The sequence below is a fragment of the Melospiza georgiana genome, chromosome 5 (assembly GCF_028018845.1).
Source record: "Melospiza georgiana isolate bMelGeo1 chromosome 5, bMelGeo1.pri, whole genome shotgun sequence".
Classification (NCBI taxonomy): domain Eukaryota; kingdom Metazoa; phylum Chordata; class Aves; order Passeriformes; family Passerellidae; genus Melospiza; species Melospiza georgiana.
The window spans coordinates 4,118,329-4,146,255 of record NC_080434.1 but is presented as its reverse complement, the minus strand read 5'-3'; the positions used below and the strand labels follow the sequence as shown (position 1 = coordinate 4,146,255).

The 27,927-nt window shown below is 38.7% G+C and overlaps 1 protein-coding gene across 1 annotated transcript; it reads left to right on the top strand.

The window, feature by feature from the left end:
- The first annotated feature begins 124 nt into the window (after positions 1–124).
- TRAPPC11 (trafficking protein particle complex subunit 11) lies at positions 125–23,177 on the top strand. The gene is made up of 29 exons (XM_058024935.1): positions 125–437; positions 1,386–1,555; positions 1,976–2,046; positions 2,909–3,023; positions 5,310–5,409; positions 6,150–6,223; positions 6,447–6,543; positions 7,354–7,487; positions 7,789–7,936; positions 8,389–8,482; positions 8,834–8,913; positions 9,006–9,084; positions 9,167–9,221; positions 10,170–10,315; positions 11,361–11,422; positions 11,525–11,657; positions 12,243–12,373; positions 12,861–13,016; positions 13,496–13,683; positions 13,886–14,034; positions 15,594–15,715; positions 16,391–16,510; positions 16,870–16,935; positions 17,037–17,193; positions 18,781–18,889; positions 19,141–19,232; positions 20,120–20,253; positions 20,616–20,783; positions 22,243–23,177. Exons 1-29 carry the CDS (start codon positions 231–233, stop codon positions 22,285–22,287), a joined length of 3,402 nt encoding a protein of 1,133 aa, XP_057880918.1. The 5' UTR covers positions 125–230; the 3' UTR covers positions 22,288–23,177.
- Positions 23,178–27,927: the final 4,750 nt, after the last annotated feature.

The following is a 27,927-nucleotide window of genomic DNA, read 5'->3' as shown; positions in this document are numbered from 1 at the left end:
CCGACGCCGCCCGGCGCTCGCTTCCTGAGGCGGCGGCCCGCCCGCGCCGCCTCCCGTGACCCGCGGCCGCTCCCAGCTGGCGCTTCCCGGCGCTTCCCGGCTCCATCCCGCCGCAGTGAGCGGCGCTACGGGGAGCGCGGGCCCGGGACAGCGGGGCGCTCTTGTGGCCGGCCTGGGCCGCCCTCCCGCCGCCGTTCCGCTGCCTCGCAGGCCGCCGTCCCGGGCGCAGGATGACCCCTCCGTCTCACTGGGACTTCCCGGTGGAGCTGTGCTGCCGGCCCATGGCGTTCGTCACGCTCACCGGCCTGGACGTGGTGTACAACGCCGTGCACCGCGCCGTGTGGGACGCCTTCTGCGCCAACCGCAGAGCCGACCGCGTCCCCATCTCCTTCAAAGTGCTGCCCGGCGACCACGAGTACCCCAAGTGCCGGACGAAGGTAGCGAGCGGCGCGGGCTCCGTGCCGGCCCGCTGCCCCGGCGGGCTCCGGGAGCGGCGGTGCGGGACTCGGCGGCTCCCGGCGGGGAAGGGCCGTGCTCCGCTCCGCCTGGGCTGGCACCGCGCTCCGCCGGCCCTCGGCTGCCTCTGCCCCCGAGGCTGGAGTGGGAGCTCCAAGGCAGGGAATTGTGAGGGCGAAGGGGAAGCCGAGGGCGTTGTGATGGATCGCTGTGGGTGCATAGGAAGCCCAGGGGTGCCTTAGCTCATGAGCCAGAAGCACAGAAAGCCCGTATGGTTTTAAAAGTACTTTTTTAAAGTACTTGCTGCTCCTGTACATAGCATTAAGGTGCTTTGTAAAGTTTGAGCTTTGATGAAACCCGAAATTTAACTCTGGAGAAACTAGACACTTAATGTATTCTGAAAAAAACCCTAACCTAACCTCTAAAGCTTTTTTTTACTAAACATTTCACTTTAACTGAGTGAAACACAGCAGAAGGAATATCTCTGCTATTCTTTCTGCTTTGCAACGTCAATGAGTTTAACTGTTATAAAACTACATAATTCCATGATGCTGGTAAAGACAAGGCCTCTAAACTGGTGTGTCCTTGCACTGTTTTGAGAGCTCTGTTTTCAACTGAGCCTAGTATTTCATACTAGCCTATATTCTCATACATGGCAGTGTGTGAGACTTGCTCCTAAACTTGACCCTCTTCTCCAGCCTCCCTGGAATCTGTTGTTCTTTGCTGCTAATATCTCAGGCACCAGGCCCTGATGCCTGAGCTACTGAGCAATATGGCTTAATAGAAAGCAAAAGCTTGAGGGGAACGATGTTAAAGGCAAGATGACAAACATATTAAGTGGCAGGAATGTTGAGGATATGCCCTTTCTCCTGCTATAAATGTTTGAAAAGGGGTTTTGTGGCTTGCTTCAATATTCTCAATATTTTCAGAGGACATCCTATGAGTGGTATATTCCAAAAGGAATCCTGAAGACTGGTTGGATGAACAAACACCTGAATTTGGTTCCAGCTCTTGTGGTGGTGTTCTATGAACTGGACTGGGATGAGCCACAGTGGAAGGAAAAACAGTTGGAGTGTGCTACTCGAGTTGAAATTGTCAGGTAGATTTTTTTCACTTGCTTCATTATGTACTGCAAACTAATGTAAGTGTGAATTGCAGAATCTGTTTGCATTCTAGAACACACACATTTTTTTCTTAAACATAAATTAAGGGGAACTTGAACTTTGCTTTTTAATATACAACTCAAAATAAAGAACTTTTTAATGGTTTTTTTTTAAAAACCATTACTTATTTTACTTCAGTAAAAACAGCCCCTGAAATTTTTCTTGCTCAACTCAACATAATTCCGTCCCAAAAGAAGGAAGACAGCATTTTTTGAATGATGGAGTGTATTGTGTTGTTTGGCTTTTTCATGTTTGTGGCATTCTTCCAGTGCTTCCATCTAGACTGATTTTTTTTCCTGTTTATTCAGAAATAAGAAGTGAAACCTTGACACTGTGCTATGTTGTCTTTATTTTAGGCAAAGTTTACAGGGAAGAAATACCAAAGTTGCTGTGGTTTTGATTCAGAAAAAAACACCGTTGCCTCCAGGTACTTGAAAACTCTGTGCACAGTTGTGGAGTTCTCATTTTTCAGAAGGCCCAGTGGACTGGGCTGACTTTGGTTTGTCACATAATCTGTGGTTCTTCATCTGATGTCATCTACATTCATTAAATGCACCGTGACTGCAGCAAGGTGTAAGATAAAAAGAGCATTCAGGACAGTTGACCCTAAACATTTGATACTTTTATCCCTAACTTCTTCCTCTTAAGTTCAAATACATTTTTCGATACACAGTATCAGAGATGGCTTATATGGTAATACATCTAACCTGCCTTCTTGTAAGCAAGTTGCATTTTAAGCATTGCTTGGGATCAGGAAAAGCAGTAAAAGCATTGAGAACCTAGAGGGGAAGGGTATTTGGTACCTACTGAGGTCTTTTGTCTTAACTTGGTTTTAATCAATAAAATCTTGGAGCCACATGGAACTGTGAAATGTGATGCACTTTAAGTTCACGTTTCTGTAGAGCTACTGTGTGCTTTCTAGTGTCTGGCAAACCATGTTTTGTTTTTTGCTCTACCGGCTGTATGTGTTTGTCTTTCCAGGATGCCATTGTATTTCTCAAGACATGGGATATTTAATTCTGTGAGAGATGAAAAACTTACATCAGACTCGTAATTTTTTGCTAAAAACCGCTAGAAAGTTTCTGCATGTGTTCTGCTGGATGAAGCACATAGTACTCTGAAAGAAATAAGAAAGAATGTGCTCTTGGTTTTATCTTTATTAGGATTTTCAGAACTGTTTAGACCTTTTGGTCTACCTAAGGTTCATAACCTGACCTTTAAGCTTTTAGAACTGGTTTGACATTGCAGCACCATGTACCTCTTACTTGTGCTTTCCTTGACTTCTCTAGGGGAAGATGTTATTGCATCAGAGAGGGCTGCAGCTTTGTGTAATGCTTGTGACCTTTCTGGAAAATCCCTCTTTGTGCTTCCCCACACTGATCATCTTGTTGGCTATATTATAAGGTAAGTGTTGTAAAACCCCTGTCTTGCCCTGTTTGCAGAATGTGGGATGGCTTACAGGGCACCTGGCCTGCTGGCAGCAGATGGTGAACACTTGTCTCACAGGGGAAGAGAGATCTGCACACAAGAGTTAGCAGAGCTTACTGAGGGGGCTTTAAACCAGACTTAAAGTGGGAAAGGGATAAAACCAGTTTCACTGGAAATAGGCCTGGGGTCAGCATGCCAGTGTTGGACTGTTGGTGTGCTAGTGAGGGCCTTCATTCTGTGCTAGTGGAGATAGTGGATGGAAATCCATGCAGTGTCCAGTTCTGGGCTCCTCAGTGCAAGAAAGACATTGAGGTGCCAGAGTGTGTCCGATGAAGGGCAACAGAGCTGGTGAAGGTCAGGAGCAAAAGCCTTCTGAGGAGCAGCTGAGGGAACTGGGGGTCTGTAGCCTGGAGGAAAGCAGGCTTGGGGAAGACCTTTTTGCTCTCTACAACTCCCTGAAAGGAAGCTATAGTGGACAGGTTGGTCTCTTCCCCAGGGCTTTCCTTCAAGCTGTAGGATGAGAAGAAATCACTTAAGTTGCTTCAAGGGAGGTTTAGATTGGTGAAGAAATTTTTCCTAATATCCAAAGGGGTTATCAAGCATTGGAATAAGATGCCTAGGGAAGAGATTAAGTCACCATTGAAGGTGTATTAAAAAGGCATGTGTACTGTGCTTTGGGACAGTAGGATGGGCTTAGTGGTGTGGCTTGGTAACAGGTTGACAGTTACATTTGATGATCTTAAAGGTCTTTTCCAATCTAAACAATTCCATGATTCTGATGGAGAATTTGAGAAATCATAGGTTGAGGTGAATGCTATTGGCACTGATTGTAGACCAGCAGTGAACGTTTTACCTGTTTGCTGGAATTCTTCAGGTTATTCTGATGAATTCTGCACAATTTCATTTCTATGTGAGGTTGAGTAATGACAGCCAGAGATGTTGCTTTTAAAGAAATATTTGTAGATATCCCAAGTGGCCTTTTCTACTTCTACAGTGGTTTTGGCCCTGCTGGTTTGAAATGATTTTCCATACAAATATGTTTTTAGATTTATCTCTTAACAGGATTTTGGTTTTTCCCTCACTTTCGCTCCCTGGCCATGTAGTTTTCTCCTTCTCTTTATGTAAAATGGCATCTATCTGGTTGCAAATATTATGTCTTTGTCATTTTCTACATTTCTTGTGCCTTCTGTTTTGATATTTACATGGACTGCAACTTCAAATAATTTAGGAAGGCCTTTCAAAAGCAGATTGAAGAAAGGTAAACACTTTTGTGTAGCTCTAAAAAGAAGGGCTCAAACTAACGAAATCATGTTTTACAATAATTAGTTCTAATTTTCCTGTGTATTCTCAGGGAGAAGACAGGTCACAGTCTGAGGTTAACTTTGCTCTCACCCTCATATTTATATATAAACAGTATAATACTCAACATAAATTAATGCTGCTACTGTATCCAGTCTGCTCACAAACTGCCCTGGAATTGATCAAAACAAAGTAACCATTACTTCTAGCTTTTCGTATTTTTTCCAATGCTAAATTGAGATTATAGTAACAGAACTGGTACTTCAGCCTTTATTTCCTGCATGTGCCAGTGCTTTTGCATGTATTCCTCTCCTAGATTTTGATCTTTTTCTAGTTGATTTTACTCCTTACAATATATGCTCCTTAGGTTCTCCTCTCATGTTGCATTTGGTGTGCTTGTCCTTTGTCCTCTCCCCCTGTGAGTTGCCGTGGGCTATTTCTCTTGCTGACAGGTTTCACTGTTACCTCTGCAACCGAGGTAGCTGTTGATGTTTGGGCAGAATGATGAGACCTAGTCTGTACCCTCAAAATTTTATTTACTGCTGTTTTTTCCTTTCCACTCCTTCCCCCACAGTCCAGCAAACAGATGCACTTCAGATGTATTCTGTGAGCCTCAGCAGGGTTTTCTTGTTTTGACTTAAGGGCATCTCTCATCTTTCTATTACCTTGCAAAATCAGAACAGCTTATCCTGAGACTATCTTAAATTAAATACTGGTGTTTGTTGTATGAGAAGTTAGTATATAAAGCTCTCAACTTACTTGTTCTGCTTATTACTACCCTTTTTGTGAAAGATTTTTGTCTGCAGACTGTTATCCTGTGTGGTAACTCAGAGGAGTTTAGTAATACCACAAGGTCCTTTGCCAACGCTAAAATAAACATGATTAAAAGTAACTTATTTTGAAGAACTTAAGAATTTCTTTGGGGGAGAAACTTTGTGACACTTATGAGCAACTTTGTTGCAGGTTGGAAAATGCTTTCTATGAGCATGCACAGACTTACTATTATACAGAAATAAGAAGAGTTAAATCTCATAAGGAGTTCTTGAACAAAACCACTCACCAGGTAACATTACCCTATTTGTGAAATACTGTGCAATCTATTTTGCATGTTAAAACATGAAAATAAGTGTTTGTTATTTAAATGTTTTTATTCTTCCCTTCCATTTAGAGATGTCCTCTCAGTATAGTAAGTAAATTTGGTTCTATTTTCTGCAATGTAAACTTTTATTTTGATTGGTTTTCTTCTTACATTTGTCTTTCTCACATCTTCCTTAGAAGAGCTGCAGGGCAAAATTAAGTTCTCAGATAAAAAAAAGAAAAACTTCTCATTTATCTACGTGGTTTAGCATATTTGAGTGTAGCATCTTAAGTTGTGGGATGTGTTTCCCTTAGATATTTTGTACTCAGAATTGCACTTGATTTCAGTTTTTAACTTTTGCTTTTCAAATCTACTCAGACACATTGTGTTCTGTTGTGATTACCAGCTCTGCTCTCTTGGAAGCTGGAATCCAAGTGGTGAGCTCCAAACCACAATCAGCTCTGTTGGCATAGAGATTTTGGGGTGTTCCAAAGCTTCTCCCTTGTGCCAGGGCAACAGGCTTTGAATAGATGAAATCTGTTGAAAGATGACTGCTGGGTCATGGTGAGCTATAGGCAGGGCTATTAGGAAACAGTTGCACAGTCACTTGTTTCAAGTCAAGTGCTGTATTATGTAAACTTCTGAAGTTACCACTTGTATCTCTCTGTAGGTAACAAGGTCTGTTTGGATGTTTGTGAATGATGTACACTGCTTGTGTTTTGCAGCTTTTGTTTGTTAGACACCAGTTCAAAATAGCCTTCTTCAGTGAGCTGAAGCAGGATACACAGAATGCTCTCAAGTAAGACTCATGTTACCTTCCCCTACCCTCTCTACCCCAAATTGCTGCTAAGCCATAAACTGACAAATATTTTCCTGAATGCAAAATTATTTAAACATGTATGTAAGGGGCAAGTTCTTCACTGGGAAGAATGCTCTGGTTGGAAGGCTGTTTTTCACTGTTGGCAGTCCTGATCTAGAACTTTATTATCATGTGTGATTTAACTCTAATTATTCCTGCTTAGGAATTACAGAACTGCATATAATCTTGTGCATGAATTGAGGGCTCATGAAACAAACATGCTGGAAATCAAGACCATGGCAGGATTTATAAATTACAAGGTAATAACTGTACTTCTAGTGTTTGACAACTGTTACTTAAAAGAAAAAAGTTGATGCACCTTCAATGGGGAAAAGTTGTAAAGTTCAGTTTTATATTGCTTTTACAGAGATGGATTAGAAAGTTATCATTGGAACACCAGTTATGCTCAGACTTGCAGAGACTTCTGAATTCCACACAAATAAAGATTCTTAGCTGAAGTTTGGGATTATTTTGAAGGATTTAGGTTCATTTGAGATGCAGTCTTCTGAAAGAATAGGCTCTAACTCTCACTCTGAGCAGGGAGAATGAACACCAGGGCTGCTTGTTCCTTGAATATTTTTGTCTTCTTGCAAAGCTTAGGCCAGTTTAGTTCAGTTACTGCTTGTTTGGGGAAGAAAGTAATTCTCTAAGAACCACTCCATACTTTCATGGTATTTTGAGAACTTTTAGGTAAAGCAGAACTATCCCACCACTTACAAGAATCTTGGAGTTGTATTCCATCAAATTCCATTTGTGAACTGCAGGCTTCTAAATAATGATTTTTCTAGAGGCTCTGAAGTTCCCTGTTATATTTAGCAGTGAGTTATGCACTCTTCTGTTGATGTCTTGGGCAAGAAGGGGATGATAAATAGTATTAGATGAAATAGAGAACCACATGGTTTCAGGTGTAGTACATTATGGTTTACACCTGTAAACCATAAACTTCCTTTTTTTTTATGCAATTTTTGCTCTTCAGAAATATGTAGAATTAGTTGGGGGACTGGTGGGGTTGAGTGCTATTCCTTAGCAGCCTAACAGTGGTTTTTCATTTCACTTTTATCTTTACCTAGATCTGCCGCCTCTGTTTTCAACATAACACTCCACTGGATGCAATTGCACAGTTCAGGAAGCATATTGACCTATGCAAGAAAAAAATAGGAAGTGCAGAACTGGCTTTTGAGCATGCTGCCTGGATGTCTAAACAGTATGTTTTTGCTTAGTAGTGTTTTAGACAAACAGTGAACTTCAAAAGGTTTACTTGTCTAGACAAGATACCAAGTCTTAGTTCTCTAAGAGATGCACAAGAACATAAAATACACTGTTGTTCTGTTTTGCATTAATCATTGACTGCTTTTCTCTTTGAATGAACAGAGTATGAACAAATGCAGCCATAGAACTTAGATGTGTCTTGAGTAACCAGAACTTTTATTTGTAGGGTACTTTTTAGTTCATATTGCTGTTCTATACACAATCTTGGTTATGAACGTTTTGGGTTTTTTTAACAGGTTTCAGGCCTTTGGTGACTTGTTTGATGAAGCAATTAAGCTGGGATTGACAGCAATTCAAACTCAGAATCCAGGTTTCTATTACCAGCAGGCAGCCTACTATGCACAGGAACGGAAACAACTAGCAAGTATGCTATGTAACCATGATGTAAGTTGGGAGGGAGAAAATGCTTTGTAATTAACCACATAGTGAAATCCCTAATGTAGTCTTAAATGGAAGTGGAACAATCTGTAATATCTGTAAATGAAATCCTAGGAAAAGATATGTGTCTTTGTGATGCTTGTTAACATTACATGTATTTATATTGTATGGAAAAAGTTGCCCCAGGACAAATACATCAGTATTTATTTATTTACAAATAATTCTGACATGTTTTAAAAAACTTTTTAAAATATATTTTTGCATCTCTGGATACTTGAGAACTGACTTTGTTTTTCCGGTATATTTACACATGTACTGTGTCTGGTGACTTACAGGAAGCAGAGGAACAAGAGCATTGGTACTAGGATATGGGGGGGTATTGTTTTAATATTTTTCTAACACTTATCTGGCAGAAGACAAAACAGGAACCCTTTTAATTGCTGTATTTCAATTTCCAGCCCTCTGTGCCATATCCCAATCCAGATCCCCTGGAAACACAAACTGGAGTGCTTGACTTCTATGGGCAAAGACCATGGCGGCAAGGAATACTGAGTATGTTTCTCTACTGCTATGGAAATAGGAGCTTGAATCCTTATTTGAGATCAGATTAGAAAAGGACTAATTTGTCTTAACATACACACTTTAAATGTTAAAATGTGCAGTATAAAGACTAAGTGGTTTGACTGTAATTTGCTGATTTTTGGTAGATTCTTAAAAGCATGGGGAAAGATAGTTGTGTTCTAAAATTTTCCTTCGAGGGAGATATAGCTGCATGTGAGGTAATAGAATGTGTGAGGGTGTTTTGAGTTGAAGCTTGCATTGGATATTGCTTATGGTATAAATTGTTCCCTTTGGGTCTGGACAGAATTCTGATTTCATGGATTTTTGCATTGTCTTATGCAGGCTTTGATCTTTCCGATCCTGAAAAGGAGAAGATGGGGATTTTATCCCTACAGCTAAAAGAGAAAAATGTTCTTCACTCAGTAAGTTTTATTAAAAAAAAAAAAATCTGTTGTTTTAACATGACTCTAATGTTTGCATATATAATGATATTGGTTATGATTTTATCCACTAGGAGCTAATAATCACTTTGTTGAGTAATGCTGTCGCACAATTCAAGAAGTACAAATGTCCAAGAATGAAAAGTCATTTGAGTAAGTATAGATAATCAGATGCAATTTTAAAATTTAATTTTGCAAAGGTTTTCAGTAGTGATCTGGATTTTTTTTTTTCCAGTGGTTCAAATGGGAGAAGAATATTACTATGCTAAAGATTATGCCAAAGCTTTGAAGTGAGTATCATTCATGATTGCTTCTTTTATGTGCTGCCTTCTCACTAAGACCCCATGTTTTATTGCTATGGAATAATGTTGGAAGCTTGTATGACATGCTCCTTGTATCTGGTTGTGATTGAAGGACAACCTATTGAGTCTATGAACCCCACTTATATTAAAGAAACCAAAACAGATGAGTCAGTTATTACAGCATAAAAACTTCCTGCTCTGAGCTCTTGTGGGAATTTGCCATATTGGGCAAATTATCTATTTCTTACTCACTGATTGAGTGCTGTCTGTCTCTCTTGTTTGAAGTAGGAGAGATGTATTTGCTTGTTAGTAGGTAACTGGAGTTTACATGGAAGAGAAGATGGGCTAGGATAAGCAGATCAATTTGTGTCAAGTCTGATTGTTCTATGAACAAGCATTTTTTGTTTGTTAGGTAGATTTTTCTGAAGTTGGCAGAAATTCTTGTCTTGAATAGTTGAGAAGAGTTTAAAAAATTACTGCTTAGCTAGTAACAGCCAACAGTGGTCAGTACTAGGAACATATTAAGGTGTGTGGTTTTGCCTGATAAAGATTGATGCATATGTTGTGGACCTTTGCACCCTTGAAGGGGAATAGGAAAGAAAAGAAACATCTTGGCTTAAGGAACATTAAATTTCTTCTTCTCTTGGACTAAAGCAATTCTGTCGAGTTGCTGTTTTGCTAGTTCTTTGTGTGAGGACAGATGAGTTGTCTTGTGAAAATATTTCTATCTAGAAATAGAAAATTCAGGGAATAAATGTTTCTTTATCATAGCTTCATGCTGGTTTTGATAAATCATTGCCTTGTATAAACAGTAGGCTTTAATCTAGCATTTGTATTAGTGAAAATGAATTTTGTATTAATGATACCAAAAAATGCATGCTTCTAAAAAGTGTTGGTGAGCATAACTTGTGTCCTCTCAACCTTGTTGTGTTGCAGGCTGTTGGATTATGTTATGTGTGATTATCGCAGCGAAGGATGGTGGACCCTGCTCACCTCCATACTGACAACAGCACTCAAATGTTCATATCTGATGGCCCAGCTGAAAGATTATATCACATACTCTTTAGAGCTACTGGGCAGAGGTATTCTTCTTTGAATATTTTGAAATGTGACAAATCATTGTCAGACACAGTGCTTACAGTACTTCAAATTATTTGACTACAAAATAACTGTGTACTTGTGCTGGATTTTCACTACTTTCTGTGCTACACTGGGAGTTGAGTTGTCTTTCTTCTATTATAAAATTCATTGCATTCAAATAGACTGTGTTAGGATATCTGAGATGCAGAGCTTCATTTGAGACTGTTCAAATAATGTAACAGGAACTTCCTGAGCTTTGGGATGGCAAAGAACAGTAGTACAGCTAAAAGAGAAAAACATTTTTTCCTAGTAACAAACCTAACACAATTTTTCTGGACTTTAATATCCCAAATATGCTTCTCCAAAACTCCTTCTAGAACTCTGCTGATGAAGTATGTATGTGGGATGTTTTAGGGGAAAAATGTGACATAGGGTGGATCCACAGTAAAAATGCAAGCACTGGTCTCTGTAATGCCTACTCCTTGACAATGCAGAAATAATCCTTTGGGGCCCTAAATTGCTAATACCACTATTAGTGCAGGTGTGGGAAAAATGGCTTTGAGTCTTCTTAGAGCTAGCCAGGCTATGCTGCTTTGTATTGAAGAATAGAAAATGATGCAAAACTACATTTCTTCAAGAAAAGAATGCTTATTTTAAGTAGTCCTTGTTTCTTCCTGTCACCCACTGTAGTTGGTTTTTCCAATATTATCTGAGCTGGCCTCTTTGGAGTTCCAGACTTGTCTATGCTTTCTTCTGTTTTTAAACATAAACAAGGAGACATAAGCATTATTCTTCTGAGGCTTTGTTCCAATAAATTGCAAAATGCTTATCTAATAGAAAGATATTTTACTTGGTTCCAGTGAAAGTAAGAGGAAACATTTAAAATGGGAATGTCCTTTGTTATGGTAGACGAATGTTAGAATTTTTTTTCCCCTGGAATGTGTTGTTTGAATGATGCAATCTGAGTGTAATATTTACTGTTAAGTTAAGAGAAAAGTAGAGACCCTTGCTTCTGTCTTGTAATCTTCGTTTTGTTCTCTTTATTAGCATCTACTCTTAAAGAAGATCAGAAATCCCGAATAGAAAAAAATCTCATAAAAGTTCTGATGGTAAGTGGCAGAACTCCTATTCCCCTTTCAAATAATGCTAGGAGTGGTCAGTGTCTGGTAACCTTCTTTTGTTGTTCTTTGTAATCCTTTGCCTGCATACAGAATGAAAGCCCTGATCCTGAACCCGATTGTGATGCTGCTGCTGTGAAAGCATCACAGAAATTGTGGGCTGACCGTGTTTCCTTGGCAGGCAGTAACATTTTTACAATAGAAGTCCAAGATTTTATACCATTTGGTAAGTAAGAAAGCAGATTTACACTAGATCATAAATTTGGATTATACTTTGAAAGTAACTAATTAGGATGAAAATATTAAGGATATATTAAAACTAACAACAGTGTTCCAGCCTTGCTCTGTTCCTTGTCTAAATCAACAAGATAAATAATGAGAGAAGTTGGTGGTCTCTTATCCCTGATATGGATTACTAAAGAATTCCCTGTTTTTTGAAAGACTTCTGATATTCAGGTGTCCTGTGAAGTAGGATTCTGAGGAAAGAGGGCAGAGTGTGTGCAGAGTAATACTTGCCATTGAAAAGGGAGCATGCATGACATCCAAATGTACAGGACTGTCTGTTTTTTTCTGGACATCTGCATCTCCTCTCCTGTGCAAAGGTTTTGGCCAAGTGCTGAAAAATGCCTTTCTGTGGCAGTGTTAGTTGCCAGATTTGTCCTTGCAAAACAGAGTTGTAAGAGTGTACACAGAACAATTCTTGCCACACTCATGTCAGGAGTGTGCTTCTGGAATTTAATGTTGTGGTTTGTTTAACATCTACTTCTTGTTTCTTTTTGCTTTTCCTTTTTATTTTCTTTTTTAATTCCAGTACAGTGCAAAGCAAAATTTCTTGCTCCTAGTTTTCATGTTGATGTTCCTGTGCAGTTTGATGTGTACCTGAGAGCTGATTGTCCTCATCCTATCAGGTTTTCTAAGCTCTGCATCAGTTTCAATAATCAGGTACCTATGTTCTAACTATATCTGACTTAGTGATAGAAACTGATAATAAGAATGGAATAACATTTTATTTTAAGCATTAAAAAAAAAATTGGTTTTGCCTAAAATTATGTTAATACTTAAGCTGAAAGATGTCTGGGTTTTTAATACATTATCTGTTGCTTTTGATACATTGATATATGGAATAAGACTGGTTAGTTCATCTGTCAAATCTAGGGTTTTTTATGAAGCTTGCTAAAGTTTCATAAGGATCGTTTTAATCTCTTATTTCTTCTGATTCATTAAGATATATTAATATAATGGATATCTTGTGTCAAAGAATTGCAGTGTAATTACTAGCTAGTTTAACTTTGATATTGTGAAAAGTTAGAAAAACCCATACAGTTTGATCCAGTGACACAGAGCTTTAATATTTGCTACATTGCCATTACTCTCTAAAGATGCCTTCTGAATGAATGTATCAACTTTTTTCCCCACTTCTCCATTGTAGGATTACAACCAATACTGTGTTGTAGAAGAAGCCTATCAGAAAAGTGATATTCTAGAACAGTCATCCCAAGGAACAATGTGCTTAGTGCCTGGCAAAACAAGAAAGTTCTCTTTTAAATTTGTTGCAAAAACTGAAGATGTAGGAAAGAAGATTGAGGTTTGTTCTTTTGTTTTGTACCCTTCTTACTGTTACATACAATGAACTCAATCTACAGTGCACCCCTGTTCTAGCACCAGTTAAAAAGTCACTGCAGTTCTGAATGTCTGAATTCTTGAAACTGAGTATCAAATTGAGTGAAACTATTGACAATGACAAAACATTAAGAAAGCCAGAAAAACTGAAGAAAATTTTACCATTTTTTAAAAATATGAGTAGTACTTAAAGTGAGTGGTGGTATAGTACTATGGGAGGGTAGGAAGTTACAACCTATTACACTGCTTGCACCTGAACAGATCCTTTTTCCACTGCTGTCTCATTAAATGAAATCCTGGGGTGGGGAGGTCCTCAGTCTCCAAGCTGTCAGAAGCTTTCTGATGGTACATGTATTTATGATGTCTGTCTGTGTTGGAAAACTACATTCCTACAGCAAGTGATCAGAAGACTCACCAATAGGTGTTTAAATTTGTGTCTGTCAGATCACATCTGTGGATTTGATCCTGGGAAGTGAATCTGGCCGCTGTGTGGTTCTGAACTGGCGAGGAGGAGGGGGAGATGCTTCCTCCTCTCAGGAAGCACTGCAGGCAGCACGGTCCTTCAAGAGAAGACCTAAGCTTCCAGACAATGAGGTGCACTGGGACACTTTGACCATTCAGGCCAGCACGATGTGAGTAACTGGGGTTCCAGACTGGTCTTTTTTTATTGAGTTGTTCCCATCATGTTGTTTTTCAGGAGTCTCACATCTCTTCATTTAATAGGCCATCAGTTGTGGGAACTTTTATACAATAGGGTGTTTTAGCCTCCTTTAAACTAGGCTTAAAAGCAAGTTATTTAAGAAAGATACAATAACTGAGTCTTTTCTCTTACAGGATTATTTCTAGAGTGCCAAACATTTCCGTTCAGCTCCGTCATGAACCTCCTGCCCTGACTAATGAAATGTATTGTTTGATTGTGACAGTCCAGTCACATGAGGAGACAGTGGCCAAAGATGTCAAGCTTACAGCAGGTTTAAAGCCAGGTATTTGGGGTTATTTTCTTTTGATTCAACAGTCTCATAATTGACTCCTTTTTGTGGATGCAGTGCAGAGAAATACAGTAAACTGTTTTTTTGCAGTAATTAAAAGCCAAAACAAAGTGAAAGTTGGGAATGATGAAATACCACTGGTAAGAGCAGCAGCTAACAGACTCATTCAGTTCTGATTATTTTAACCACTGCTTGTCTGTGGTGATTACATAGGTATTTTCAGAATATAAATCTTTAGAAGTTTGAAAGAAAACATGGAAGTTTTTATATTCTTTTCTGACTTTTTATTCTATTTGCTTGTAACTAAAGTTTTCTTTTTCCCAGACAGAGATATTTTCCTTGCTGAGCTGAAAGCACTAGACAGTGCTAGATAAATGTTTTCTAAGTATAGACTTTGTGGGTTTTCTCTCACACCCACCCTGTTTTTTTTGTTTTCCCTGCCCTGGACAACATGGTTTGGTTTTTAAACCACTTGAAATTTGGGGAACAATAGAGCACTGAAGCAGTATTTCTTAGAAAGCAAAGGAAAAAAATGCATATATTTTATGTCTGAGTCCTAGCTGTCTCTATGTAGATATTTCTGACAGTTTTCAGTGTGTGAAGCCCAAATGTTATACTCAGTATTCATCTTTGTAGCAATTCTCCTGAAAGACAAAAGTATTTTTTTTCAGTCACTAGAATATAGGATGCCATACATTCTGTGTATTCTGAAATAGAGTTTTCTGTAGAGTTGTATGGTTCATTAAAGTCACTGGAGTATTCTTGAAACTTGTTTAATTGGATGTTTGGGCTTGGCTCCTAAAGCACTGTTTAATAGATGGTCTTTATTGTTCTTAGGTTTTTTTTTCCTTGCTTGATCTAATCTCTTTAACATGGGATATGCAAGGTCAGTGTGGGTTTGCTGATTGCATTAAAAGAACAATTGAAATCTGACATTTCACTTATAGGGAAGGTGATGTATTTTCCACAGTAGTAACTCTTTGGCAAGATGTGGCTTGTTTTGCTTTGAAAATTATGCCATGTAATTGCAGTAATGCCATTATTCTAGTTAAGCTCTGACTGAAGAATGGTGTCATTTAACATCTATACATTTCTTTTTATGTACTTTCAACACTGACTTGAAAGAAACATTTTTAAAATATGTGAAATCATGAAACCACATTCTTGAAAACAAAAGAATCACAGAAAAGTAAAACTTCCTTTCTACTTCATTATAGAATATCAAGAAAAACTTGGATCACATAATCCTGTTGTATTACATAGATGGTAGGCAATATCTGGATATAATTTCTGATTTTTGAGATTTTTTTTTTCCTAGCCCAAAGAGATGTAACAATAAACTTGCAAGGGTACAAATGCTTCCAAAACTTGGAAAATTTTGAGGTGTTGTCAAATCAATCTTCTGCTGGTACTTTTGAAAGATTCTCTTGACAAAATAAACCGTGTTAATTCCTTATGCATTGCTTGTAGAGATTTTTTTTTTTTTTTAGTTATTGTTTTCATGCTTTAGTGATGTAAGCCTGTGTGGATATGAAGACTGTTTTTAATCCTAGGGCAAGATGCTAACCTGACTCAGAAAACTCAGGTGACTCTTCATGGAACAGATGCATGTGATGACTCTTTTCCTGCACTGCTTCCTGATATCCCTGTAGGAGACTTGCAACCAGGGGAAAAGGTCAGGGCTTAAAACCTTACTTCTCTATCACACTCAAGAAAATAGGGACTACCTGATAAAAGATTCCCTTAGACAGACTTCAGTTTACTTTCTGTATCTGAACCAATAAATGAAATGCTTATGGCATATTTTGCCTACTGTTTAGATGTAGTTTAGTATTCTTTTAATGAGATCATCTTTTGGACTAAATTGGAGAATAAGGTATGTTCTGGGTTTGATGATACAGCTGGGAGATAAGAAATAAGGAGGCTAACTTCAACTGCTAATGAAATGTACTGCTTAATGGACAGTAGATAATAGGCAGCAAGTGTGTTCAAGATGGTAGAGGACCAAATATGCACTAAACTGAAGTTGTGACTAGTTAGTTAGAAGTTGGTTATGTCATGTACTACACAGTTATGGTTTTTTTTTGTATTCTTAAGTAACAGACAAGCATCTGGAACAAATCCAGTGAAGCAACTGGAGTTGTGCTGGTCTGGTTAAAAACATTTGCTGCCTGATCCAGATTGTGCATTCTAGGAGATACATTTTGGTCAAAATAATGCCCATTCTACTGTTGCCCTGTTGGACTAGTCAGGGCAGATAATTAAGTCAGATAATTAACAACTTTTGGACAGCTCTAACCCTAATTAATGTAGTTTAGCTATAGCTCACACAGTCTCCTTTATTTTGCAGCTGGAAAAACCAATATACATCCGTTGTGGAACAGTTGGTGCAAGAATGTTTCTGTTTTATATTTCTTACTTAATCAACACTGTTGTTGAGGGAAAAGAAATCCTCTGCAGGTGTCACCGGGTAGGTTTTAAAGATGCACTGTTTGCATTTTATACAGATAAATTTGTGAAATACAAGAAATATTCTAAAAGCTGTAATTGAGTATCTTAGAAACCTTTCCAGGAGATAGAATAAATGCTAAGTCAGCAGTATGGTGGCCCTTTTTAGCATGAGCAGTTCTGTAGCGATTAGCAGAGGAAAAGTTTTCTATGTTTGTTCATAAATATCTTTAAAGATACATTCTTCCTTGGGGAGGACTGATTAAAATAACAATTAAAAGTAACTTTATATTAATATAATCTTTGACATCAATAGCCAGGCCTTAAGTTGACTATAACTTTTTTCTTCTATTCTTCCCATCTCTTGTGTTGCTTCTAAAGGATGAAACTGTAACCATAGACACAGTATTTCCTTTTGATGTTGCTGTCAAATTTGTCTCCACAAAGGTATGTGTTTGAAAAGTTGTTCATGTTTTGGAATCACAGCACTTTGGAGTCACACCCTGTTTAGTTAGAAATAGTCAGAGCTTGTGTGTGTGTCTCTACAGCTGGAGCACTTGGACAGAGTATTTGCAGATATACCATTTCTGCTGATGACAGACATCCTGAGTGCCTCTCCTTGGCCTCTCACTATTGTAACAAGCAAGTTGCAGCTGTCAGCTTCCATGACCCCAGTAGATCAACTGGAATCTTATGTGGAGAATGGTAAGTTTCCTTAGAGTATGTTCTCTGTCAGGAGGATACTTTTTGCATAAATTGGGAGTGATAAAGGGGGACACTTTAAATAATGTTTGTTTATTGAATTGGAAGTGGAAGAAAGATGCTTAGTACTCTAGTTGCTTGCCAGAATACAACTTGGACAGCAGCATGCTTTAGAATTTAGTTCTGCTTCACTAGGTAAACTAAATAGAGTTGGATGATGGATGGTAAAAAAAATCTGATTATACTAGACATGAGGGGAAGCACCTGAAATACTTCTGAAATGCAACTTCTTAGATATCCATATCAAAAGATACTCAATATTTCCAGTGTTTCTGGGCCATATATACTTTCTGGAATGCACTTTACCATATGATAGAGGCAGGATCCAAAGGCCAGTGATCCAAGTCCATGATTACTATCACAAAACTGAAAAATGTGAAGCTAGAAAGGGTAGGTTATAAAGAACAACTGGTAGTAGCCAACTTTTTTTTAATATTACCACAGTTTAGTAACTTATTATTTGCATTTTAAAAAGTTATCTTGATGATGTCAGCCATTAAAACTGCAGGGTGTTAGCTTTGAAGTTAAATAATTGGAGTACTTAAAAGTAGAGCTGATCCAGCATCTTCCAACGAAACACCTTCTTTGCATTTGTGGCATCACAGATGTGAATTATGTCTTCTGTCAAACTGTGGATGCAATGAGCTGTTCTGGGTGGCTGCCATGTGGGACAGCTGTCCACTCATGTAATGAAGGACTTGCAAGGCTCTACTTGATCTGTTGATTCAAGGATTGCCTGTCAAAAAGCAATTATTTCCCAGATCCTTTACTCTTCAAACTATGATATTTCATCTTCAGCTCTGGCACTTTGTGCTTCATGGCTTCTGGCTGATGCTCAGAAAGAGCTAAGTGCCAGGACATGGGAACCATGTAGGTATCAACTGTTCAGCTGTCCATCTTTTGGTTGATGGGGTTTTTTAAAATATTAATGATAAATTTTGAAAGACCAAAACCTATTTTCTTATTACTTTTTTAAAATCACTCTCTACATGTAAAGGCACTCTTTTTTTTTTAGTTTATTTGAGTGGACAAACAAAGAAAAGAAGAAAAGTGAGAATTCAGTTTCACTGAAAAGCCTGTAGATGTTTCTTGTATTCCTTCTATTCCCCTGCCCTCATCCATTTCAGAGGTAGAGGGGATGTGTCCATGTTAATTTTAATTTTCAAGCATTAGAGGCATCTTATGCTGATGTCTTGGAATCTGCTGTAGAAGTGTAGAATTTGAATTGACATTATTTTGCTTTTTGTGTGTGTTTATGAACTCTAAATTTGCAATGATTCATTCTGTGTGTACATTAAAGATATTAAAATGCTGTTCATGAAGTAAAGTGACATGTATTTGTGTATGTTACCCTTTCGTGTATTAGAATACTTCCCAATCTGTTGGATTTATACATTATATAGGTATACTTTGAAAAGCACTTGAAAGGCCTTTCTGGCTGAATGCTTGTGTTTGTGTCATATTGCATTTCTAGGCTTGGTGGCTTAGGCTGTTATTATGCTTTGATTTTAAACAAAATCTTGCTGATAGTTGTTTTACAGACAGGTGAGAGTGCCAGTGAGTGCTTTTGCCTTCGATGTCCTCCAGTTACTAATGTTAGTGGAGTGGCAACTGGATGTTATATAATTTCCTGGAAGAGGTAAGCATCTCTTGGCCTTGATAAGGAGAGAAGTAAGCTGGTTTGGTTTTAGGAATGATAGTAAGATGTTGGGTTTGGGTTTTTTTGGGAATGAGGAGGAGTGCAAAACATTAACAAAAAAGTTCTGTATTTTCCTGTAACAAGCACTGTTTAGACTTTGGACCTACTAATTACTACTTAATTTGTATACTTACTTGATAGTTTATGTAGTGTAATGTTCAACATGGTCTGCATTTGACTTTTTCCTGCAGAAGTTCACCTGTGGAAAGTGTCCCTGTTGTTAACACAGTCATCACTCTGCCACATGTGATTGTAGAGAGCATTCCCCTCCATGTTAATGCAGGTAATATTGATTTGGCAACATACATGTCCTAATTAGAATTTCAAAGACTGACAAAATTTTTACAGCACCCAGAGCTGTAAAATTTACTGTAGCAAAATACAGAAAAGTGGTACTGAATATTATGGAGCTAGAGAAAGATATTCCCTCAAGGCTTGCTCTTCTTTCCCCTTGAGGGGAAGAGGAGGTTGGTAGTTGCACAAATGTGTTCTCCTAAAAGCTGTCAGTGGAGCTGACATAATACTCAATGTGTGTTTTGTGGCAGCCCAGAGACTGGAGTTTGCTCTGCTGATGCTGCCTTCCCAGTAGGTTTCTCTAGATGCCTATGGCAACAGTTGTTCCATCCACCCACGTTCTGGGTGCATCCCAGGAAGAAACAGACTGGAGGGCTGGAGATGCTTGTTGGCAGGTGAAATGTTTCTTTTGTAGCACTTCACCTGCACAAGAACAGAGGGAGGTTGAAATGCCCACCAAACACACATCATTTCAATGCTTTCCTGAGCTTGGTTTCATTTGTACTGAGATTCTTCCACTATCCTCCTATCCTGTTACACTTTGAAGGAGCTGCCTGACAGTATCTGATTAGATTTTGGTAAGCTGAAAATAGTCAGCAGCAATGGAAGCGAACTTCCTAGTTAGTATTCTTGGGCAGTGTTAGCAGCTGGGAGGTTTGTAACTAGATGTTGAAACATAGTACTGAAAAACTATAATAAAGGTGTGTTCTGTTGTTTAATCTGTTTCTAAAAAATCTCGTCAGAAGGACTTTAGCTGCCTAGTGCTTGTATCCTTTTTCCTTGATCTTTCACTGCTTTTTGCAATAGACTTTTTTTTTTTTTTGAGTGGAACTTGAAGATGTGTTTTGTTTGAGATAACTTACTTTCTCTCCAAAGATCTGCCATCGTTTGGTCGAGTCCGAGAGTCCTTACCTGTGAGGTATCACCTGCAAAATAAAACCAATTTAGTCCAGGATGTGGAGGTGTCTGTGGAACCCAGTGATGCCTTCATGTTCTCTGGCCTTAAACAGGTACAGAATTGTCACATCCACTGATCCTGCTGGTAGTGAAGAGTACATTAGACTTACACTGATGTACAGAGAGGATAAACTCATTGGTTTTTAGATGTTTAAAGTAAGGTAAATTCTGTCTGGAAGAATATATGAACGCAGATTCAATTTTGGGCTAGATGGAAGCCTGTCTAGGAGCTGTTTGTCATGTCATTCACAGGTAACATGTTGTTTTGGTATAGAAGCAATACTTCCACTAGAATTGGAAATTAGTTGCATTCTTTCCAGCTTCAGAAGGTAACCAGTGCATAAATAGAAAATAGGCAGAGCTTTTGAACACAGACTTACCTGTGGTTGTGGCTTTCTTTTCTTCTTTTGTTAAGATCCGTCTCCGGATCCTCCCTGGCTCCCAGCAGGAGATGCTGTATAACTTCTATCCCCTGATGGCTGGCTATCAGCAGTTACCCTCTCTGCACGTTAACCTGCTGCGCTTCCCCAACTTCACCAACCAGCTGCTCAGGAGGTTCATACCAACACACATTTTTGTAAAGGTAAGGCTGGGAGGAGTCACTTGTGTTTCAAGGCTCCCCTTGGGGCTGCTCACATTCTTGGGACAGTCACCCCAGCTGTGTTCAAAGCTGAGTGTCTCTAAGCAGGCTAAAATGTCCAGCTTGTAACAGGGTCACTTGCTTTGAAAAATCTTGTGTTGTGCATTGGTGTTGTCAGCCAAAATCTTTAGGAAGTCTGTTTCAGTGCAGTATGTGTTTGGTTACCACTAGGTGAATGAGCTGAATGTGCTTGACATGTCCCTGATGTTCTGTTCCATGTCTGACTCTGTAAAAGGAGTTTTAAAATTGCCTCTATTTTGAGCACAGTAGAGCAAGCTAAGTAACCAAATACTTTTAATACCATGATTCATAGCACTTCTGAAAAAAGTGTTTGAGCAACTCATATGACTAAGTTCAGAGACACTGTAGCATCCCACACATCCATAAATAACTTCTAGAAGCACATTCTGTCAGTGAATCAGTCTAGAATTTTTTTTCATAGGTGGTATAACTCTGAAAACAGTTCAATCATACCATGAAAAACAGATCTTTTTACTTTTTAAGAATCATTTAAATCCATTTGCCCAAAACAGTGCTTTCTCATTCCACTGCTGCTGTCTCCAGAATATTTGTTCACTTTTTATTCAGACTCTTAACAAGCAAGGAGCCCAAATACTTGTTTATATTATTTGAGATGTACTTATTCAAAAATATGCAATCATGTTCCTAGGAAATTGGCCTGGTGTTATTTAAATTTTGTTTTAATCGAAAGAGATAGGCAGAACTTACTTTTTGAGTGTGCTGACAGTCACTGGCTCTTCAAGACTGGTAGTCAGGGTGTCCTCCTAAGAAAATAGAAGAGGCATTTTTTTCTCAAAAGCGTGGTGTTCATAAAACTCCTGTGGACTCTCAAGCTTCAGAATTCTTTGCTTTTGCTTTGGAGTTGTAAGAACATTAGAAAACCTTATTGTAAGGATGCCTTTTCTTCTTTAGAACTTCTTCCTTGCTGTCTTCTATCTCTAGTGATGTCGCTTAAAATTTCTCCAAGAAACTGTCAGTCTAATTCCTGTTTTACACATTAATATTTATCAGCTTTCTGTACTGCAGTAATGCTTCGAGCTCTGATCAGCCAGGCCTTGTCCAAGCTGTGCACATGTGTGTGAAGGAGGCATTTACCAGGGCAGTTAAGGAGCTGAGGCCTCCAGGGGCCAAACTGAAATTTCATTTGGATGTCCTGTGTGTTTGTGCCACTGTTGGAAACCTTTAGGAGTAGGATAAGCTTGATGCTACAATGTAGAGCTACATTGACAACACAGTGTGTTGCAGACTTAGTTTCCTAGTAGTCTATCTTTTTTGCCTGGGTGTGGGTTTTTTGGTTGGGTTTGGATTTTTGAGGGAAGGTTGTTTGGGTGGCTTGTTTTGTCTTAGTTTATTTAAATTCTCTGTCTTTATTTTCTTAAAGCCTCAGGGTCGCCAAGCAGATGACAACTCGATTGCAGCTGCATAACTTTGAGACCTGTACCTCTGCACCTAAAGAAATGGGATGTTGCACAGAATATGTAAAGCTCACTTTGATCAAACCATAAAAATTCAATTTTATTTTGAAATTACAACTCTTAGCAGAACTAATGTTTAAAAAAAAGCTAGTGTTTCATAGACTTTCATTAGGGAATAAACACATGGGGAAATCTTGGTGCTTTATTTAACGGGAGCATTCTTTTGAAGTTAATTTTGAATGTCAAACTCTGAAAAGTGTTATTGAGGCATATTAAATGTCTTGAATATTTAAGAAATGCTAATTCATTTGACCAAACCTGAAAGATGTTTTCACAGTTAACAGTGCAAAGTGCAAAATTTGTATTTACTATTAAAAAAAATTACCATTTTTTACAGAAGTTTGTCCTGTGCCACTTGTGTTGAAGACAGAGCAGGTTGTGCAGTAGCACTGTAAATTACAGATGGCTGCATCTTACTGTTGCAATTGAGCAGCTTACTAGTCCTTTAAAACCATAACTCTCAAAAGGCACTATTTCTCCTAGGTAAGCCATACATCCAATTTTGAATTCAGCAGCTAGTTTAAAGAACAGAGATTCAGTCATACCAGTTGGATTATCCAACCTGGAGCTGGTGTGGTTTGGGGTTACTTCTACACACAGTTTCCAGATTAAAAACATATCTTGATATGCTCCTGCTGTGTGAATTTAAAAAATAAACATCCTACTGTTGTACAGCTCTGGATGAACTGGTGTGTAAAGTACAGTAAAATATGTATATATAAAAAAATGCATTGTGAAAATTTGCGTTGTTTAACTTTCTAAATAATTACATTTTGATTGCTTGGGAAATACCTTATTTATTGTCAAAGTGAAGTTCTAATAAACTGCTTGTGACAGAGTACTTGTGAAACTGTCCCTAACTGCATTGATTTCACAGTTTTTTTGTAACTCTGATCTCACTTGTGGACTGATACGTCCGTCTGTGGCACTGAGGTCCAAAAGAACAGCTGGGATACTTGAAGGAAAGCATGAGTGAAGTCCTGAAAAAACATATGTGAGGATATGCTGTTTTTCCATGGAGTGCAGAGGTAGCTGTATTATGAGGGTTTTTCCAATGTATAGATGGGGATGAGAAGATGACTGACAAACTGTGCAGGGAAGAACAAATTAAACCTTCCTTATTCTTTGCTTAATGTACTCAACTAAGTGGCAGTCATGGAATAGGTATCTTATCTTTCTCTTTTGTTTTAGGGTTTTTTTTTTTTAGAGTGGAAAATGTATTTCTTTTCCAGATATTTTTTTCTCTTAAGTAATCACTCAGCAATGCTGGCACCTCTGTTACTTCTTCTTGAAAGACATGTTGATGCAAGTAGTGTAAGTATTTGGTGGAGAATCGGGTGCCTTCACCCACCCCCAAAACAGTCTAACAGTGGTTTTTCTCCTTTTGAGAAAGGGGATGACATAAAATATTTTACATAAAATATTTATGGTTACAATAATGTTGAAGTCTTAAGGGAATTGTGTAAATACATTCCTACTTAAAATTGTGAGTAGTAAGAATAATATGGAAAAAACAGGAATGCAGGCATATCCCACACCATGGCAAAAGCTTGCTACTTTGCCATAGTCACAATTCCTGTTCTTTCATTTGCAGAGGGAATCCTTTCTTGTTTTGTATGATCTTACTATAGCTGTAAATACTACAAAGCAAATATTTTTGTGCTAATTGTCTCTAAAGTGCTAGGCACACCTTTTATGCTATGTAAATGACTGATGTGAATGAAAACATGCAGCAAGCAGGAGCCACCTTGTTAAAAATGCTCGAGAAGTGATTAATGATGACTATCTTTCTGACTCATAAGATCTAATGCTGAGGGGAATGTTTGTGATTCATTACCCAAATCCCTTTGGAAGTCTTAAGGAGATATTCACATATATTTCAGTGTAAGTGCAATCTTTTTATTATTTACTATATTTTAATAAGCACCATTCACACTTCAATGTGTACTACATAAAGGTAGTCTATTTTAATTGGAACTAATTAAGTATCAAAGAAAGGAGAAGCTACATATAAGTTTAAAAATAGCTTTCAGGGAAAAAAGATTGAGATGAACATGTTCAAACTGCTACTGAGCTGAAGACCTAGCCCTAGCACTGTAGTTTCCTCCCCTTTATGCTACTTGCTGCATGAGGGGGAGAACTTGTCCCATCTCAGTGCTTGGGAGGGGAAGAACATTTCCCATCCTCTCTGATCTAGCCTACAGCAAAGTCTGGAGTGGAGAAAGTACTCTGTTCCTTCTCCATTGCTTCCAACCACTAAACTCTAGTTGTAGGAAATTAAGGAAAAGCGAAAGTTTCAAGGGAAGATTTTAATTTTAGATTCATTTTTAGTGTCTTATAGGAAGTACTCTCAGATTGTCGATTTATAGAGGAGTTTGAGGTTCTGGCAGCTTCCTCTTTTGATATCCTAATGAACAAGTTGTTTATTTTCATGCTTTCTCTGTCTTCACCTGGAAGCCTCTTGGAGGTAAGAATATTCTGCTAGTACCCTCCTTCAGGTTTGAGGTTACTGTGTCTAAAGTAAGAAGGAAAAAAATCTCAAAGGCACCTCCTTTCCTTAAACCTCCTCTGCTGCTTCATTTTCCAACAACAAGCTCCTGCTCCTTCATGTCTTTTCAGGGAAGAAGTTTGGCTAAAGGAGAGCAACATGGGTATCTTACACCAAAATACATTCCCAACCCTCCTCCAGGGATGGTTTTGGCAAGAGACTTCTAGGGCTAAGGGGGCAATCTCTGCTGTATTCCAATGATCAGGCATGCTACCTGGTTAACTGAAGTGGAGGATAGGGAGCTGTGCAGGACTTGTGACTGTGTTTAGCTCTCTCAGATGCAGGATGCCCATGCAGAGTGCTTTGCATCTCTCAGCTTTCAGTGTATCAGGTGTGCCCTCACAGACACTTGGCTTATTAGGCTGCTGAGGCAGCTCCTGCTGACCAGTGCCCTGGGTTGTAAAATAATACATGATTAATAACACTCCTTACCTCACCAGGAATATGGTTGTTGAGTAGCTGTGAAATGAGTTGTGTTTTTCAGTAAAAAAGTGTATATCCCAATTATTGTGCTTAAAGAAAGTCCAGAAAAGAAGTTTATGTGATGTATAAAATAATTTCAGAGAGTGGTTTCTTTAGAGCTCTCTGCAGGGATGGTTTTGGGTACTGTCTGAAAGAACTAGATAAGGGGAAAAGTAGTTTCATCTGCTTTCAGGTTTCTGCTGGAGTAAACCCCAGAGATGAAGAAACCTAGTAGAGGTGTTAAATGCCACCTAGAACCTGTTTAATCCTACTAAATTTAAGGGCTAGCATGCTGGGTTACATCTGTCTGCTTGCAGAAATCCACAGAGCTGCCTTCAGATAACATAGATGGAGACTTGTCTATAGATGGAGACTTGTCTAGATGGAGACTTATTGCAAGCTGGTCAAAACTTATCCCAGCTGTTCTGTCCTTTGGGATGTCAGCAATCTTCTCTACTGCCCAGAATGTCATCCATGCCGAGTGTGACTCCCTGCCTTTCCCCTTGCGGCCAGAGAGGGCTCTACAGAAGAAAGCTCACTGCTTTTCAATAAAATTGTTTGAAGGTTCCCTTCACACTCAGGCAGTGGCCTTCCTGCTTGCTTGCTCATGCAAATAGGTGCTGGCTTCCAGAGGGCACTGGGGCCTGCTGTTTGATGTCTGCATGTTGAAGTTTCAGTCAGTCATTCTAGAAGCCTAACTGTTCCTCCTGCAACAGTATTTTTACTTTAAAACATGCACACACTTTCCCCACATAAATAATTTTGCATACAAAAGTTTAACTTTTTTGTACTCTTTAGCAATGACTGTGGGGTTTTTAATACTTTAGAGTAGATAAGGGTAAATCTTGAACTTGTAAATTTTTTTTCCTTGAGTTTTTTTTTTTTTTTTTTTTTTTTGCTAATCAGTATTTAAACTACTCATTTCCCAAAGTATTTCAATAAGTAATTAAATTAATTAGCTGAAATATATTGAATCCCGTAGCTTCTCATTATGTACCTTTTATATATGCATACCTGTATATGTACTCATACCTAGGTATGCCAGTGAAATAAATAAATTCCAGTAAAAGAACAATGAATACCTAAATGAGGATGAAACCCCTCATATTTCAGTTCTCTGTCCTACACAGAAGACATTCCAATAGCCTGCAGCTTGGGATGAACTTAGCCTGATTTTTCTTGCAATGCCATAAAAAAAAATCTTCTTAGCACCCGTTTTCACAAGCAGCAGAGATGGGGTGGCTGTCTTGCACCCTCAACCAGGGGCATTCCAAGTGCCTGCTCCAGCCCTAAAATAAACAAAACCATGGCCATGGGCCTGCTTTACAGCAGCCAGTCCTTTGTTCCTCCAGAGCCACCAGCTGTAAGCCTGGCATAAGCACATAGGTACACACACAGATATATAGATATATACACCCTCTGTTCTGTAACTGACATCAAGGAATCCCACCTCAGCATCTCCTGAAGCTTGGGACTGGGACATATGTGCTCAGTAATGGATTGCTTTCTCAAAATAACCTATAAGTGACTGTGCAAACACTTGTAATGATAAATATCAAAATATATATGATAATTACAGAAGGAAGGAATATAGAAATGTACTCAAAGATATCAAAATGCTGCTTATTTGGTTTTCCATAGAATGCTTTCTCTGTGCACCAACATTAGGAAGATACAAAACAAAGTTATTTTGGTCCAGTTTTCAGGCACCAGCCTCTTTCTAACAGGAAAAAATGCTAATTCTTCTCTACCTACTACAAAAATTACCTGATAAGACAAGATGTTTATAAGAGGTTGCAGAGGTCAGACAAAAGTTATCTTTAGTAAAATCTCCCTCTCTCTTAGGGTCACTGCTCTTCCACTGAAGACTTTCATGTGGCTAATGTAACAATTGCTTGCATTAATTTCTGACCTCAAAGATACTCATCACTTAGAGTGCAATTGGACTTGAAAAACTTTTAGTTCAAGTACTCTTATAGTCCAGGAACAAAGGGATGCTGATAAGAACAATTAATGAATTCAGTGAAGGAGTTTTTGGGTAGTGAGAGAGGAATGCTCTTATCTCCTCAGCCGTGTACTACTGTGTACACCAGCTAAGTTTAAAATAAATGTTTTTCTAATTCCTGGTTATTTTTCCCTAAGTAGGTCATGCTTTTTGCTGGAGCAACCTGATATTGCTCCACTGACTGGAAAGGAGCTGTGCCCATTTGCAGCTGGGGGGAACTGGCACAATTTCTTTGTGCCACGGTTACTCCATGAGATGAGGCATGCACTGCTGAGCAGAGCACATGAGATCTACCTGGAATTTCATTGCCAGAGGAAAACCAGCATTAGTAACATGCATGATCAGTTATGAGCTATCCATGATGAGCAGAGGGCATAGTGTTTTCTGAAGGGAAATAGAGATGTACGGCTATGATTAAACTTTGTGTTTGTTACTGTAATGCGAATCAATGTGGTGAACTTTGGCTTGTGATTGCTGTCCTATTTCTAGGTAAATTAATTTGATGTTTTATTACTTTATCCACGTGAGAAGATCTACAAATGCAAGCTGTTTGAATTGTGCTGCATGACTTTACTG

Bases quoted from the DNA above. Each gene is read 5' to 3' on its own strand.
- TRAPPC11 (XM_058024935.1), top strand. From the start codon at position 231: ATGACCCCTCCGTCTCACTGGGACTTCCCGGTGGAGCTGTGCTGCCGG. The intron at 13,684-13,885 runs GTGAGTAACTGG...TTTCTCTTACAG, and splicing joins ACCATTCAGGCCAGCACGAT to GATTATTTCTAGAGTGCCAA. The intron at 15,716-16,390 runs GTCAGGGCTTAA...TTTATTTTGCAG, and splicing joins ACTTGCAACCAGGGGAAAAG to CTGGAAAAACCAATATACAT.